At 35.5% G+C, this 14,985-nt stretch overlaps 1 protein-coding gene across 10 annotated transcripts in view; it reads left to right on the top strand.

The window, feature by feature from the left end:
* Positions 1–14,985, top strand: part of Ppfia2 (PPFI scaffold protein A2) — a 405,005-nt gene that overhangs the window by 78,125 nt on the left and 311,895 nt on the right. For all 10 annotated transcript variants that reach the window (XM_085683362.2, XM_048418915.3, XM_048418908.3 and 7 more), the window contains exon 3: positions 1,968–2,021. In XM_085683362.2, coding sequence (XP_085539488.2) covers positions 1,968–2,021 — 54 coding nt within the window. The remainder of the gene's footprint in view (positions 1–1,967; positions 2,022–14,985) is intronic.

The raw sequence follows: 14,985 nt of genomic DNA, 5'->3' as shown, positions 1-14,985 counted from the left end.
TCTTTCTCCTCTCCACGCTGGGATTTGTTGTATTTGTTCTCATGTGTTGTTGAATACATTTAGATAACAGAACAGACATATTTACCAATGATTTTATACTTATCTATAAAAAATTATCAGAAAAACGACTATTTTTTCTAACTCTTTAAAAGTGATGGCAGGCAAAAGAAAAGGCAAACTGCTCTGTCAGGAAACAAACGAGACTGAGAGACTGTGAATATAGCCCAATATAAAATAGTAACCTTTATTTAAACATCACAAGAGGATTGGGTGAGGAGACTGTTTAGTTTTGTTTGTGACTTGATTATTTGATTCAACATCATATTAAAATATCAAAATGTTGGACATGACTTTTCATGCTTGGGTTCCATCAAGGTACTATTTATGTATTTTTATATTATGTATTTATTATTTATTTCACTACTCAATTCAAAACACAGCTCTTATCCCCAAAGGAAACAAGAGTTTACTATAGAGTCAAATTTATAGTGACAGTGGCCCAGAAACACAGATTCATTTTGAGATTTCTTAATTTATTTTTTGACGTTTTTCTTCTCTCATACATTACATTTTGTCTACATTGTTCCTCTCCCTCAGCTCCTCCCACTTCCTCTCACCACCTCCTGTCTCCCTTAGAAACAACTCCTCCACCCCCTCCCCCCAAAGGAGCAGCCTCCAAGGGATATCCACTGGATATAGCCTAATAAGATACAATAAGACCAGGCCCTATCATATTAAGGTTGGACGAGACAACCCAATACAGTAGAGTGGGGAAAGGTTCCAAGGACAGGAAAAAGAGCCAGACCCCCACCCATGCTGCGGAAGAAACAGGATTTGTGTTACTCGGGTTATATGTTCCAATGTGGAAACAATTTCATGGAGTTTTAAACATAACAGAAAAAAAGAAAGTTATAAATCGAGACATTTGTAAAACATTGTAAAGACAATGTGTAACACATTAGTGAAAACATCAGATAATCAGGTTACAGTAAGATGGGGGACAGGGTCTGCCTTAGATATTATGTGACAGTACCTCAAACCTAAGGTTCGATTAAGATAATATATTTCATAGTGTTTTTATCTACTTGTCAGGGGGGCAGTGTCAAGTATGGCTAGTAGCAGGATACCTTTGAGCAGACATGTGTGTGTGTCTGTGTGTGTGTGTGTGTGAGAGAGAGAGAGAGAGAGACAGAGAGAGAGAGAGAGAGAGACAGAGAGAGAGAGAGACAGAAAGAGACAGAGAGAGAGAGAGAGAGAGAGAGAGAGAGAGAGAGAGAGAGGAGATTAAAATCATGTGAGATTTTATTTTAAAATCTGCCACTCCAGTTTATTCTGAAAAGTTATGAGATTGGTATCAATTACATCAAGCCCTAGAACTCATTTCTATAAATCGCTGCCTCTGAAACTCATGACAGCATCTTTTATTTCTCCACTCATAATAACTCCGACAAGGAGAATCATTTTCGATGTGTTATCTTTTGTAGCTGTTAATTCAGCATTAAGAATTAATCTTTTTGCAAGGACACCAAAGCTACCCATATCACTTAGCATTTTATGCATGCATTACAGAGTGAACCATAGACAATTTAAAAGTTTTCTGGATGCAGTACCATGGTGAAGTAATGTTCTGAAGAATAATACATTGATTGGGGTTATTTCCTTCGCTGTTCTGTGCACCCTTTAGCTCTTTAAGACAAAGCATTTATCTCCCTGTCTAGAGCCATTTTCTTTTCCTATTTCAACAAACATCGCCCGCTTATCTTTATTTTTCCATTTACAGATTATGAAAAGTTAGAGTAAATGATTAGATATTTACATGTAGCCTATTTAATAATTTTGTGGAATCCCATATTGTCAGGAAACAAAAATAACTGTAGCATCCAAGCTTTTCTGCCAAGGACAACACCCTGTGGGCCTGGATATTGCTCTTGGGGAGTATTTAAAATCATTCCTTTTCCCTTTTTCAGGACATCGAATCACTAACAGGAGGGCTGACTGGTTCCAAAGGGGCGGATCCACCGGTAAGTTAGATCCTCATTAGATGTAAGAATTTTATTTCACAAAGAGTTACTGTCTATTACATGCCTTATACTGAGGCTTGTTGAAAACGTGTAATGTTGATTTTAAGGATGATCAGGTGGCTTGAAATGGTAATTTCTCAAATAATTAATTTATGTTCAAACTGGTGACACAGAAATAAAGAATTAGGGTGTGGCTCACTGGTTAGCACATGCCCAGCATATACAATACCCTACGTTCAATTCATATGTATGTGTGTCCCTACATATTTGAATGTATGTAGGTGCACGTTGGGGATCACCTGCACATGTATGCATGTGCATGTAGAGGTCCACAGTGAATTTTAGGAGCAACCCTCAATTGTTCTTTGACCGTTTAAATAAGGTCGGGTCTGGTTTCTTATAAAAAGTCATGTCTCTAGCCATTCATATTAGCTAGCTTGCTCTGGTAATCCCCTGTGTCCATCTTTTAAATGTAGAATTACAGGCAGACATAGTGCCTACCAGGCATTTTCATAGGTTCTAGGGACCCAAACTGTATTCCTGAGCAAGTGCTTAACCACTGAACAATATCCTCAGTCCCCAAGGATAAAGGTTAAGCACTAAGAGGAGCTTGATATTTTGGAACATCACAGTTTTTACAAAGCAGCTGATTCCAGATGATTTCCTTGACACTTCATGCTTGAGAAACAAAATTCAGAGTCTATAAATTAAATAAGTGATATCCAGTTTATGTAAGCAAATGGTTTATTGATTTATTTTTAATCACTGTTTGCTTTATCTGAATGTGGTGAGATTTCATAAGAAGCATGCCTGTGCTGGCTAATTTGAGGTCAACTTCATACAAGTCATTTGAAAGAAGAGAAAGTCAACTGAGAAAGTGTCTCTGTAAGTTTGAGCTCTAGGGTGTATTTTTATTTAGTGATTGATGAGGAGGGCCCAGCCCATTGTGGGTGGTACCGTCCCTGGGCTGGTGGTTCTGGATTCTATAAAAAAAAAATAAAATAAAAAGCAGACTGAGAAAGTCACGGGTAACAACAGCCATCTATGGCCTCTGCATCAGCCCCTGATTTTAGATTCTAACCCTTGCGTTTCTGTCCTGACCTCCTTCAGTGATGGGCTAGAGTGTGGAAGTGTAAGCCAAATAAATCCCTCCTCTCCCCAACTTGCTTTTGGACATGATGTTTCATCATAGAAATACCAAAACATGAACAACACATGGCTCAAGTTTATCAGATTTAGCTCCCTTAAAGTCTCAGTGAATGACTTTGATTCACTTTGATTGAATCAAAATGATAACTTTGATTGCAGCTGCTTCCTGTCTAACACTGATGTGCTGTGTGATACACTATCAACCTGACTAACTGACATCTAGGAAGAGCTCACCAGCATTTCCCATTTCCTTTCTGTAATCATCTTTTACCTTCTTACAGGAAGCATGTTTGGATTCACATAGGTACTTACGCTGTCCATAGAACTTCCAGCATTGTTTTGTACAGACATATGAACTATAAGTGAACTTAAAAAGTCCATTGACATGATTGACAGAAGGTGTTATTCTTAAATGTTATAGGTGACTGCTTGGATGACATACACCACCTTTTGCTTTATACACTGCGTGTACATAGTAACACACAAGTATAAAATTTTGAGTGTGCAGGTAGTCTAGCTATTAAAAGGATAATGTAGAGTTCAATAAACATCAATAAAATAAAACAATGAAACCACCTTTAGTGGGAAAGGGTCATGGGAGAAGATGTGTTCTAAAGGCAACTTTTATGTATTCCTTGAAACCAAAAAGGAAGAGTCTTGATATGAAACTTTGGATACTGGGTAGAAGAAAATATACATATATAATACATATACACACTCATAGAATCACACACATACATGGTTTCTGTTTGCAACTTTTTAAAATTGGTTTTCCTTTAAGTGTATTTTTTAAAGACACAGGTTGTTTATCCCCCATATTTTACTGAGATAATGAGTGTTTTGTAGTTATGCTTATCTATTTTTAACTTATTTGAATATATTTGTCTTGTAACTTTGAGAAATACGAAACAACTGAGCTGTAATGGTTTGTAAATGTGCAGGTGATCTAGGCATTCACTAACAGGCAATAGCCTACTGTCTCACATGATTGCAGAGTTGGCAGAAGCATAATGTCATAAACTTTAAAATGGGGAATTTCCTTGAGCTCTTTAAAAATTATATATAAAGAAGTCTTGGTATGGAGATGAACTAGAAATGGTAGCTAGCATTTCTTCTTCATTAAAAAGTAGCCTTTTAGTCTAGCAATAGAGTTCTTGCTTAATATGACTGAGTCTCAAAGTTTGATTCCCAGAACTGTAAAATCACAATTAAAAGGAAAAAAGTTAGAAAATCAGAATTTGGATTAAATTTTATATATATTTAATATATATTTAAATTTCATAAATTTTAATATATTAATAAATATTTGATATATATTATTTATAATATTATAATTAATAAAATAAATAATATTAATAAATATTTAATATATATTTAAAATTTAGTTGAAGTTTATTTTTTAATTTAAAATATGTCATAATAGATAATCAAATACTCATTTCTGTTTCAAACGTTGTCTTTGGTACATGTATTCACAATATATTTATAAAACCATTCTACCAATTTTGGCCATGAATTTTCATTTGTATGAATTTCAAAGTCCCTTAAAAAGTAAAATTCAGTGAGCAGGAGCTGTGAATTACTGAATGAATCGTTTCTTATGAGGATGTAAAACAGGAATGATTTATTTTTTAGTTTAATCTGATACTGAGACATTTTAAAGTACAAATGGAAAATTAAAATGAAAATTTTGCTTTAGGTATACATATGAATTAATTTTGAAGAATAAAATAATAGTAGAACTTGTTTTATTACAAAGAGTAGGATATGTTTAATCAGTGTACCCTATGATATTATTAATAAATGGCAAGTCAGATAAGATTAAATTTGCAGGACTCTAGAAATGTTTGATATTAGTTATTTTAATAATAAAGGTTAAGTACAGACTTTGAAAACTCACTAAGACTCTGTTTCCTCAGAAAGAGAAATCAATTTTCTATTTTTTTCTGAGGTAACTCAAATCAGAATGGCTGTATTGTTTTAAGAGTATGTTAATAAGGATAAACTTTGTTAATTAAATTCATTCATTAATATGCATTCTGACCTCAGTAAACCCTCCTCTCCCCTCCCTCACCCCATCCACCCCTCCTCCATCTTTGCTCAAAAAGACAGAATACTCCCGTGGGTGCCAACCAAGCATGGCACCCACTATCAAATTGAGGTAGGACTGAGTTCCTCTGCTTGTGTTAAGGCTGGGTAAGGCAACCCAGCATTAGGAACAAGTATTTAAAACCCAGCCAAAGCGTTTGGGACTGGTCCTCTTCCCCCATGGCCAGGAGATGGATGAGTGGACCAAGCCACAGAACTGTGACACATAAACAGAGGGCCTAGGCTGGTCCCTAGCTGTGGTCCACAGTCCATAGTCTGTGAGCTCCCATGAGCAGAGCAGTCACTTTTGTAAGTTCCTTTATGATGACCCTAACACCCCTCCACTCTTTACCCACCCCACTTACCCCACCCCTATGTCTTCTTCCCTGCTGGGTTCATATAATCCTTCTCTCTTCTCCTCAAAAGAATTTCTGTCCAAGTGTTTTACTGGAGTTTTCTAAATTTGTTTCCCTCAGTTACTGGACTAAGGCTCAGATAACAATTGGGGTAGGTTTCAAATCTGATTAAAGGAGATGGCCAGCTTAGGCTACCTATCCACTATTGGTTGGAATCTTAGCTGAGGTCAATCTTGTAGGTTCATGGGAGTTTGCCTTGCATCAGATTTCCTGGTTTCCTAGTCTCTCTGGGGCTGTGGATTGTAGCATCGCAATCCTTTACTTTACAGATAATATCCATTTATAGGAGAGTACATACTATGTTTGTCTTTCATGGTCTGGGTTGCTCACTCAGGATGTTTTTCTAGTTCCATCATTTTCCTTCAAATTTCCCGATGTCACTGTTTTAAACAGCTGAGTAATACTTCATTGTGTAAATATACCACATTTTAAGGATATTTTAAAATAGAGAAGCAAACAATAGTGGTGTTGAGATTAGTGCTTCAGCTCTAAATTGTATATTTATCCTAGAATAATAACTCTTTTATTACCGAGAAAATTGCTGTCTGTTAAATAATAACTTACATTTGTCTTCAAAATTTTCTGAAAGGATGTTCTACATTCAACATATGCTTCCAACTCATAAAAATTAGATCACAGATTAATAGGCAGCATAAAAAGTTAGTATATGTTCAAATAGAAAAATTAATAAGGCAAACTAGATAATTGCTAACCAAAGAGCACTATATAATAGCTAAATAGTGCTCATATGTTTGTTTCACAGTGTTGGGAGAAAAAAAAACCGCAAACACAGTCTTGCTTGCATATGCTAAGCTTGTATTTACCACCAAGCTATATTTTTAACCCCAAAATCATAATTTAAAAATAGATAACATATATTCCTTCCTCGAAATGTATGTATTCTACATCAATATATTTAAGTCAATGTAAATTAAAATATTTATAAAATGATTTGAGCTCATATTTAATGGTCATAGACTTTTTCTTGCAAATTGTAGCTAAACAATAGCATTTTAAAAATGACTGTACAGACTATACCATGTTACATGTATCACAGATGACCTGTAATTGACAAAAAGGAAGTTGTACATAGGTTCCATTCAAATAGTCATATGATTCACTGTAAAGGAACTGAATGCCTACAGGTTTTTCTGGGAGCCCTAGAACCAAGCACCCCTTTGCAGTGAGAGATGACCATATACCACTTTTGCATTTTAAAATTATTACCAAAATTAAAATGCACAAAAGATACTCATTCGCTCTTAGGAACCACCAGAACTGAGGTGATTACATTATTGGCTTCTTCCAATAAAGACCAGGGTGAGAACTAGGAATCTCAGTGCAAAGAGCCAAGAGAATTTGAGAAGGTGAAGACCTAGGCATCTGGAAAGCGGGATACTGGGTTGCACATCCTTGTGGCACCTGCAGTATGACACATCACTCCCATGAAGCATACAGGTTTTGACTAGCCCTTGAACTAGAATGGCAGTTCTTTGACTAAGCTGCAGGCTAAATCCAAGTGTACGTGTTGGGCTTAGAGAATCAGGTTGGCAAAAGGAAAAATGTAATGACACATATTTCATCAGAACATGTACCGAAGGATGTATGGATTTATTTTCATATTTGGTTATATTCTGGAGCACAATTTGGAATATATTCTGTTTATTAACTAGCATTCGTATTCTTGAAAAACTGATGCTACTTAAGGTCATTGTGAATGAAATCTAATAAGGAGTGATGTGGGACAAACTTAAACTACATGAAGCATGTTCCTGACTACATTGAAACACATATCAAGCGAATGGGAACATATTTTATTCTACTCGAGGGTATAATTTGGGTTTGAATCTGTCTCATTGCCTCACCCAGAAATTACAGCAAGAATACCACTGGGAATGTGGTTCCTTGGGTTTTGTTTTTCCACTATAAGCAGTAAATTATTTTTGTTGGCTGAATTTTGGACTGGGTCTATTTTTAATTGTTCTAAGATTCTTTTTGTTAAATGCCAATGGTGTTCTTCAGTTGTGGAGAGCAATGGATAAACGAATCCCCATACGGTTTGTCCCAGGCGTGAAGCACACAATGTCCTGAACACTCTTTAGCTCTATTAATTTCCCCCACCGAGGAGCAGAAATTGCACAGTCTGTGTTTTTGTACTTTCTGTTCAGATTTTATAGCTTCTCGATAGTTCTTGCAATTTGGGTACACACTGCAGAATTTTTTTAAATTCAATTTCCTGAGGCTGTTGCTTAGAGAAGGTTATAGGTTTTTCTAATTATAAATGGACTTAAAAATTTTAAAACCTCCCAAACTCATTCTAAGTTTGAGTTTTCTCAGTTTGCTCATAATAAGATATAAAGTAATATTAATCTTATTTTTGATCTAATTTAACTTTTTTGGCATCACAAATCTCACATCTAGCGTTTTGCATTTTATTTACTTCAAATCTGGTGAATGTTTGGGTATAAATCCTGAACTGTGTATTTGATTAGGTTTTAGAGTTTTACAATATAATGGGCAGACGGCTTGGTAAAAACTAATTAAAGCATTATGTAGGTGAAGGGTCAGGTGTAAGCCAAGCGAAAAGGCCACAAATCCAATTGATGAACACACAGAAACAGCAAAGTAAGGTACAACTTTACGGTTGCAGGGCGAATAAAACAATTCTGGGTGAGGAGATGTGGCATGTAAGAAAATGCATCTATATAGACCAAAAGTAAAATAACCATGTGTGGACAGAGCAAGGAATAATCTCTGGATGAGAGATATGTTAAGACCGAATACTAACACAGTTAGTTTGGAGAAGGACATGGGAGAAGTAAATTAAGGAACTCTAGGAGTTTTCAAATGTGAGGACAACTTTATTGGATTTTTCTTTATAATATCTTCTTGGCTATATTGGAGAATATATCAGAAGAACAAAGAATAAGATCCATGAAAAGCTTCTTGCAGTAATCAAAGTGATCTTTACCATAGATAAATAGTATGTGTGAGTAATCATGAGAGGCTAGTAGAGGTGGGAGGGGCTAGAAGAATCAAATGTATAATAGGGTCACAGAGAGCTTAGGTAGAAACCATGTATCCCAATGTTCTGTAGACAAAGGAGAGACTATAACTCAGTGCAATTAGTCTGGCTGTTTAAAAAGAACTGGAAGAGAGGAGCTTGCATGGCTCCAAATACAGCATACTGTTAACAAGATAGAAATGTAAATCCCCACAGATTCGACTAGAACATGCTGAAATAATATACCACACTCCACGGATGCATGTAATTGTATATTAATAACTTTTAAACTGAGAAACCGATATGTCTTTGGATGCTTATTGTGCGGACCTTGTTCTCTTTTCTACCAACATTTACCTTCTTTTTTGATGCTTTTCTTCTTTTTTATTAAGAATTTTCCTAATACATTCTTTTATCAGTGCCCACTCCTTCCCTCTTCCTGCTTCCTCCACCTTTTCCATTTACTTTCTTGATTCTGATTGATTATTTTTATCAATTAATACTAAATAGTCTTTAATCTTAACAACAGAATAGGTAGCTGAAAACATGTCAGCTATGTTGATAAATTTCAGACTTGTGTGTTCAACTAAATATTTAGCAAATCCTCTGGGATATTTAGTGTAATTTAAACCACTGCAAGTTAAACCCATATATCTGACCTTTTGTACCCCTCTTCACAGGTCTACTATAGATTTACCCATATCAGCAGTTAGCTACTTCATAACTATTTTGTCTGGAAGCAATAGCTTCAGAGTTATATGGCAAAATATATCTTCACAGTTATTCTGAAATACCCCAGATTCTCACTACTTCTCTTAGACTAGATCAGTGGTCACATCCACAATCTTTCTTAACATTGGACTTTCGTGAAACCACCAGGATAGATGTTTGTGTACGTAAATAAGATCATGGCATATTTATGCTTAAGTCTTTGTTGGATTTCCACTCATATGAAATTTCCTGAGTTCAATGATGATAAAAGTAGATTTCAGGCTTCGGGGCTGTACGGTTGTAAGTAGGGAAACCTCTACAGTGAAATGTTAGCTTGAGGAAAGAAATGGGACCCGAAGAAAGCCTAAAATGCAGTCTATTAGGAGAAATAACAGCAAATGAAATCAAATGGAAAATAGACTATTGTACATCTTACTGTGATGTTTTGTGCACGTGCGGAATACACCTGTGTGTTCACGCGAGGATGTAGGTGTAGGCAAGTTCACCTGAGACGAACATAAGTGTTTTCCTCAATTACTTGGCACCGTTTTATTATGAGACACATTACTTGTATCTGAAGCTCACAGTTTAGCCTAGCCTGTCTGGTCAGCAAGACTCTGAGATTTACTGGACTCTGTATGGTGTCTCTGGGTGGTATCTCCATATAGGTAGCATTAGAATTAGAGATATGCACTGTCATGTGCAGGTTTTTTTGGTGTCATTGTATGTTGTTGTTTATTTTTCTTATTTATCTTTTTTTGGGGGGTGATAATGGAAATATAAACTGTTACCTTCATCTTTGTAAGTGCTCTCTTTATCCACTGAACCACTTCCTTTGTCTCTATATTGCTTAGCAGCACTTGGATATGAAAATTTTTTGCCTGTTTTTAGTTGAATTTTTAATTGTTTGACAGTTTTATGCATTTATTTAATGAATTTTAGTCATTTTCACGCTGTACTTTCCCCCAATAGCCCACTCACTCCCCCACTGCCTTCTTTCCTTCCAAGGCATCCCCTCCTACATTCCTGTCTTCTTTTTATATGTGGCCCACTGATAATTAGAGCTCCCTGCCTGAGCGTGGGTGGGGAGTTACTCAGCAGAACGAGGGCAATTTATCTGTGCCTCTTTAGTGCAGCGGTTTCCGTGTATGTTCGCTTTACTCTCAGAAGCCTACCGTTCTCCAGAATGCCTAGACTATTACAAGCTACTGATGAATATTTGGTGAACAAATGAGTTAGAATACGAGGCTGGTAATAGTAGGTCTTCAGATGGCGAAACTTTGATTGGGTTTATGAACACATCAAGGAATACGAAGCCCAAAAATGTGGAGTAGAATTTCAATTATTTCGCTGAAAGCTCTGTGTTAGAACTTTTGCATAGCTAGAGCCAGATACCTAGCAAAATATTTAAAGTGGTAAGTGTTAATCTTAGTTCACAGTTTCAGAGGCTTCGGCAAGTGGTTGCTTGGGACCATAAACTTGGGAAGAACATCATGATGGCAGGAGAGTGTGCTAGTGGAAGTTCTTGACATCATAGTGTACAGGAAGTAGTTTATCTGGATGTGCATGCCAGCAGCCCAGGGATCTTCTTGCTTCAGCTAGATTCCACCTTCTGAAACTGGTACCACCTCCCTAAATAATGTTAGCATCTAAGGTTTAGTCTTTGAGCCCGTGATCTTGCAGGGAACAAACATTATCCAAACCATAACAAGGTTGAAACGGTAACACTGACAACAATATTTTCACAGTGTATGGTGAAAGCTCAATTTAGAGCAAGTTTAGTAACTGGTGATCATGCCAGGTTTGCCACTGTGAGTTATCAGTAATCCAAAAGACATCAAGAAAGTACCGTTAACACAGTTATCTCCAGGTAAGCCGGACTCCAGATGTTTTACTCTCTGTGACATAGGGAAGAGGTGTCACCTATGCAAAACGAGACTTCACCAAAACAGCGTCTCAGATCAGGCAATGTATATCCATGTTTAAAGGACCAGAAAACAGTAGGTGACTGCATGGGATAGACTAAAGGTAAGAAGTAAGCTAAATTAGTGGGTGTATCTGTGAATTTCATTGAATGATGGTAAGATTTCAAAATGAAATATTCCTTTAAAGGATCACGTATTAAAGGGTTAGTGCCAGCTCATGGTGAACTACTGAATGGTGATTGGACCGTGAGCATGCCAACGTTATCAATGGGTAGCAATCAGTAATTGGAGCCTTGTGGAGAAAGTAGGTCACAGGGCATGCTTCTTCTAGAGGACATTATTTCTTGTCCAAAGCCTCTAGCTAGTCTCTCTTCTCTCTGTCCCTGTCTGACTCTATTTCCTACTCTATCCCTCTTATTCCTTGTGTCTCCCCCCTTCTCTCCCTCCCTCTGCTTCTCCATCTCTCCTCCTTCCTCTCACTCTCTCCTCTCTTTTCCAGACCCTGAGTGCCACCACACCATTCTGCTATGTTCTTGTGCTTCCCTTCAGGCCTACTGGGATGGAGACAAATGATACCAGACAGAAACTTCTAAAACAAATTTCAAGTAAAATGCCCGCATTTAAGTAGTTTTCTTCACACATTTTACCACTGTGGTGGCAAATATGGCAAAGACCCATGGTGTTCTCATGGGAAGACTTCCAAAGACTTGCCTATAATTAATCTCACATTACAAATGTAGAATTTAGGTGCCTGACACATAGCTGGCAGCATCTTATTCTTGTTCAGGATTTAGGATAAACATATATGAAGTGAAGAGAAGACAAAAAAGAGAATGGATCAGTTCCCTCTTCCTTTGTTGATTTGCCTTATTTCTGATTTAGCTTTCTCAGAATAGTCCAAAGCTGAAATGTGATTAAAGCTTTCATCTGGGCAATGCTGAACATTCTTTTCAATATGAAAAAAGTCTTATTGCCCCAATAATATTCATTCTTAAAGCTCTAAATTGACAAAAATTATCAGCCAACTTAAGATTAGGACCATGACAAAGCATATTTAAAAATAAATGAGAACAGAGTGTTGCTTATTTGAGATCTATTTAACTTGTATAATTAATTCTTTGAATTTAATTCATCTCACTTAATAAATTCTCTGACATTGTAAAAATTCCCATGCCACTCTAATTATGTTAAAAAAAATATATAATTTTTTAAAAAAATGCATACAGGCTTGCATGTCTGAATGTGGGTATGCGCACAGTATTGAAGTGCCACTGATGACCAATAACTTTGTCAGGCATAAACAGGCAGTTGTGTGCCACCTAATATGGGCACAGGAACTAAACTCGGGTTCTAAGAGAAGCAAATGCTTTTAACCACTCACTGAGCCATCTTTCCAACCCCACCCCACAATTTTAATTCATGCATGTTGTAGTCCCAGCATGTAGGAAACTCAGGCAAAGATGCAGGACTATATAAAATGATCCTATCACCTTTCCCAATGTCAAAAAGTTAAGAACACATCCAATATTGTATACAGGTTGTAATTTATGTAAATCTGTGACCTCTGGAATATCTGTTTCAAATTTATTTTAAATTCTGTCTTTTGCTAGCTATGCTCAACAGTGAGTGATCTATGCTTTTCTTGTGACTCAGTGTCTTAAACTTCATGATGAGGATTACAAGGCATACTATATTCAATGAGTGAACTTAGAATGATTTGTTAGTGCCTAACCCATGCTTGTGTTCACCTTAATAATGGTTGTTCTTCAGGGATATTGCGATATATATAATTTTGTTAAAAATCACTCAAAGTATGCATTAGAATGAGCAAACACAAGGTTAAATTACATGTTAGGGATTGTGACTCTATAGCAGAGTGTCTGTCAAGGATCTTCAAGCCTTCGAGTATGATCTCTAACACCACAAAATGACTTTAAATTATGGCACATGTATAAGTGAATTATAAATATGGAGTTAATTCATAGGAGACATAAAGCATGTTCTAAGATCTAGAAGTTATTTTTAATATAATCCAAAGGGGAAAAAAAGCAATTTTAAATACTGATTAACATTTTGTTTGGTTGGTGGTTGATATGACAGGAAATAATGGATAAGTAGTATTTTTCTATTACCCAGAAAATTACTTGAGATGTTAGAATGATATAGAAACTCAATCATTAGAGATAGCCGTTGCTTTATTATCTCTTGATTTTTAATAATCTGTTAAAATATACTAGAAGTAAGAACATGGATACTGGGGATTAATTCTGAACCCTCACTCATATTAGACAAGTACTCCACCACTCAGCTGCATCTCCATCCCTAAAGAAAACATGTTAAAAGTAAATCAATACACAAATGAAATAAGATATGATAATCAAAATGAGCTAGAGACTTATACTTGGCATGGGGACTTTATTTGTTGTGGATTTAGAAAAACAACTGAGGGCCAGCAAGAACTTAGTTGAAAAAAATACTTGCTACCAAGCCTGTTGATCAGAGCTCAATTCCTGGTGCTCACATTGTGAGAGAATCAGCTAATGCAAATTTTGTTCTTACTTCCACACCTACCTGTAACCTGCCTATACATACACACACACATAAAAACAATGTACTAAATTATAATGTAATAAAATTATAATTGATTGAAATACATATTTATCACCTATTGTTATATAGTATCAACTATGAATAATCTTAATATAACTCTATTAGCTCTTCAAAATGCCATAATTTTGACAAATATGACTGATTATTATAAATATTATATTTATAGTTATATGATCAAGATTTTATTTATTTTCTTTTTCGCTCTTTTGTGTCTATGCCTTTGTGTGACTCATCTTTACTATTTACACAGCTGCTTGTTCTATAGATTATGTGTTTAAATAACATACATAAATATAAAGTTTATTACATGTGTATAAATATATTATTCATATTTATATATTCCAAGCTATATAAAACAGAACATATCTTTGAGTATTCTGAATTCTTGGCTAAGTAGAGGACATTTACATTTGCTAATTAGAATGTTCTTATCTAACACAATAAAGTGGAGCTATTTTTATTTTTTTCATCAAAGATGCTATAATTTAGGGTGTTTATCTGAAGAACAGAGTTGAATACAGCTATATATATGTATAATTACTCATTAAAATGTGAAAATATGAAGTAAAAATAAATGCTTACTAAGAAAGCATCTTGTAATGTCTACTGTGTATCTGCTACTATTTTAGGCATTTTAGAATATAAGTGCAAAGTAACAAGTTGGCTAAAGAATTTCACACTGTAATTTGTTACTGAATTTTCCTCTTAATGATGAAATAAATATAAATGGTAGCATATAGATAGATAGCTAGTTATATAAAAATCGTCATACATTTGGAGCAGTTTTGTTTTACGGGAAGATTGCTTTTTTTTGGAGAGAAATGTTGAATCAGTTCTTAAAGGGATAATTTGCACAAAATTGCAATCTTCTGGGTAAGAATAAATCAAGAAATTTATTTTTCTTGCTACCCAAACTGTTTAAAAGTTTTGGATTTCAATAATTAATAGAGAATGTTTCTACAAGCTTTAAGTGATAAATCAGTTTAAATTGAGTTAAAAATGTATGTAGAATGAGTGTAAACTCAAGACTGGTTTGCAGATATCTTTTTAATATTATTCGT

This window comes from Myodes glareolus, chromosome 26 (assembly GCF_982192425.1).
Source record: "Myodes glareolus chromosome 26, mMyoGla1.1, whole genome shotgun sequence".
Taxonomy (NCBI): Eukaryota; Metazoa; Chordata; class Mammalia; order Rodentia; family Cricetidae; genus Myodes; species Myodes glareolus.
The sequence above is the reverse complement of the archived record's forward strand: the minus strand, read 5'-3'. Positions and strand labels throughout refer to the sequence as shown.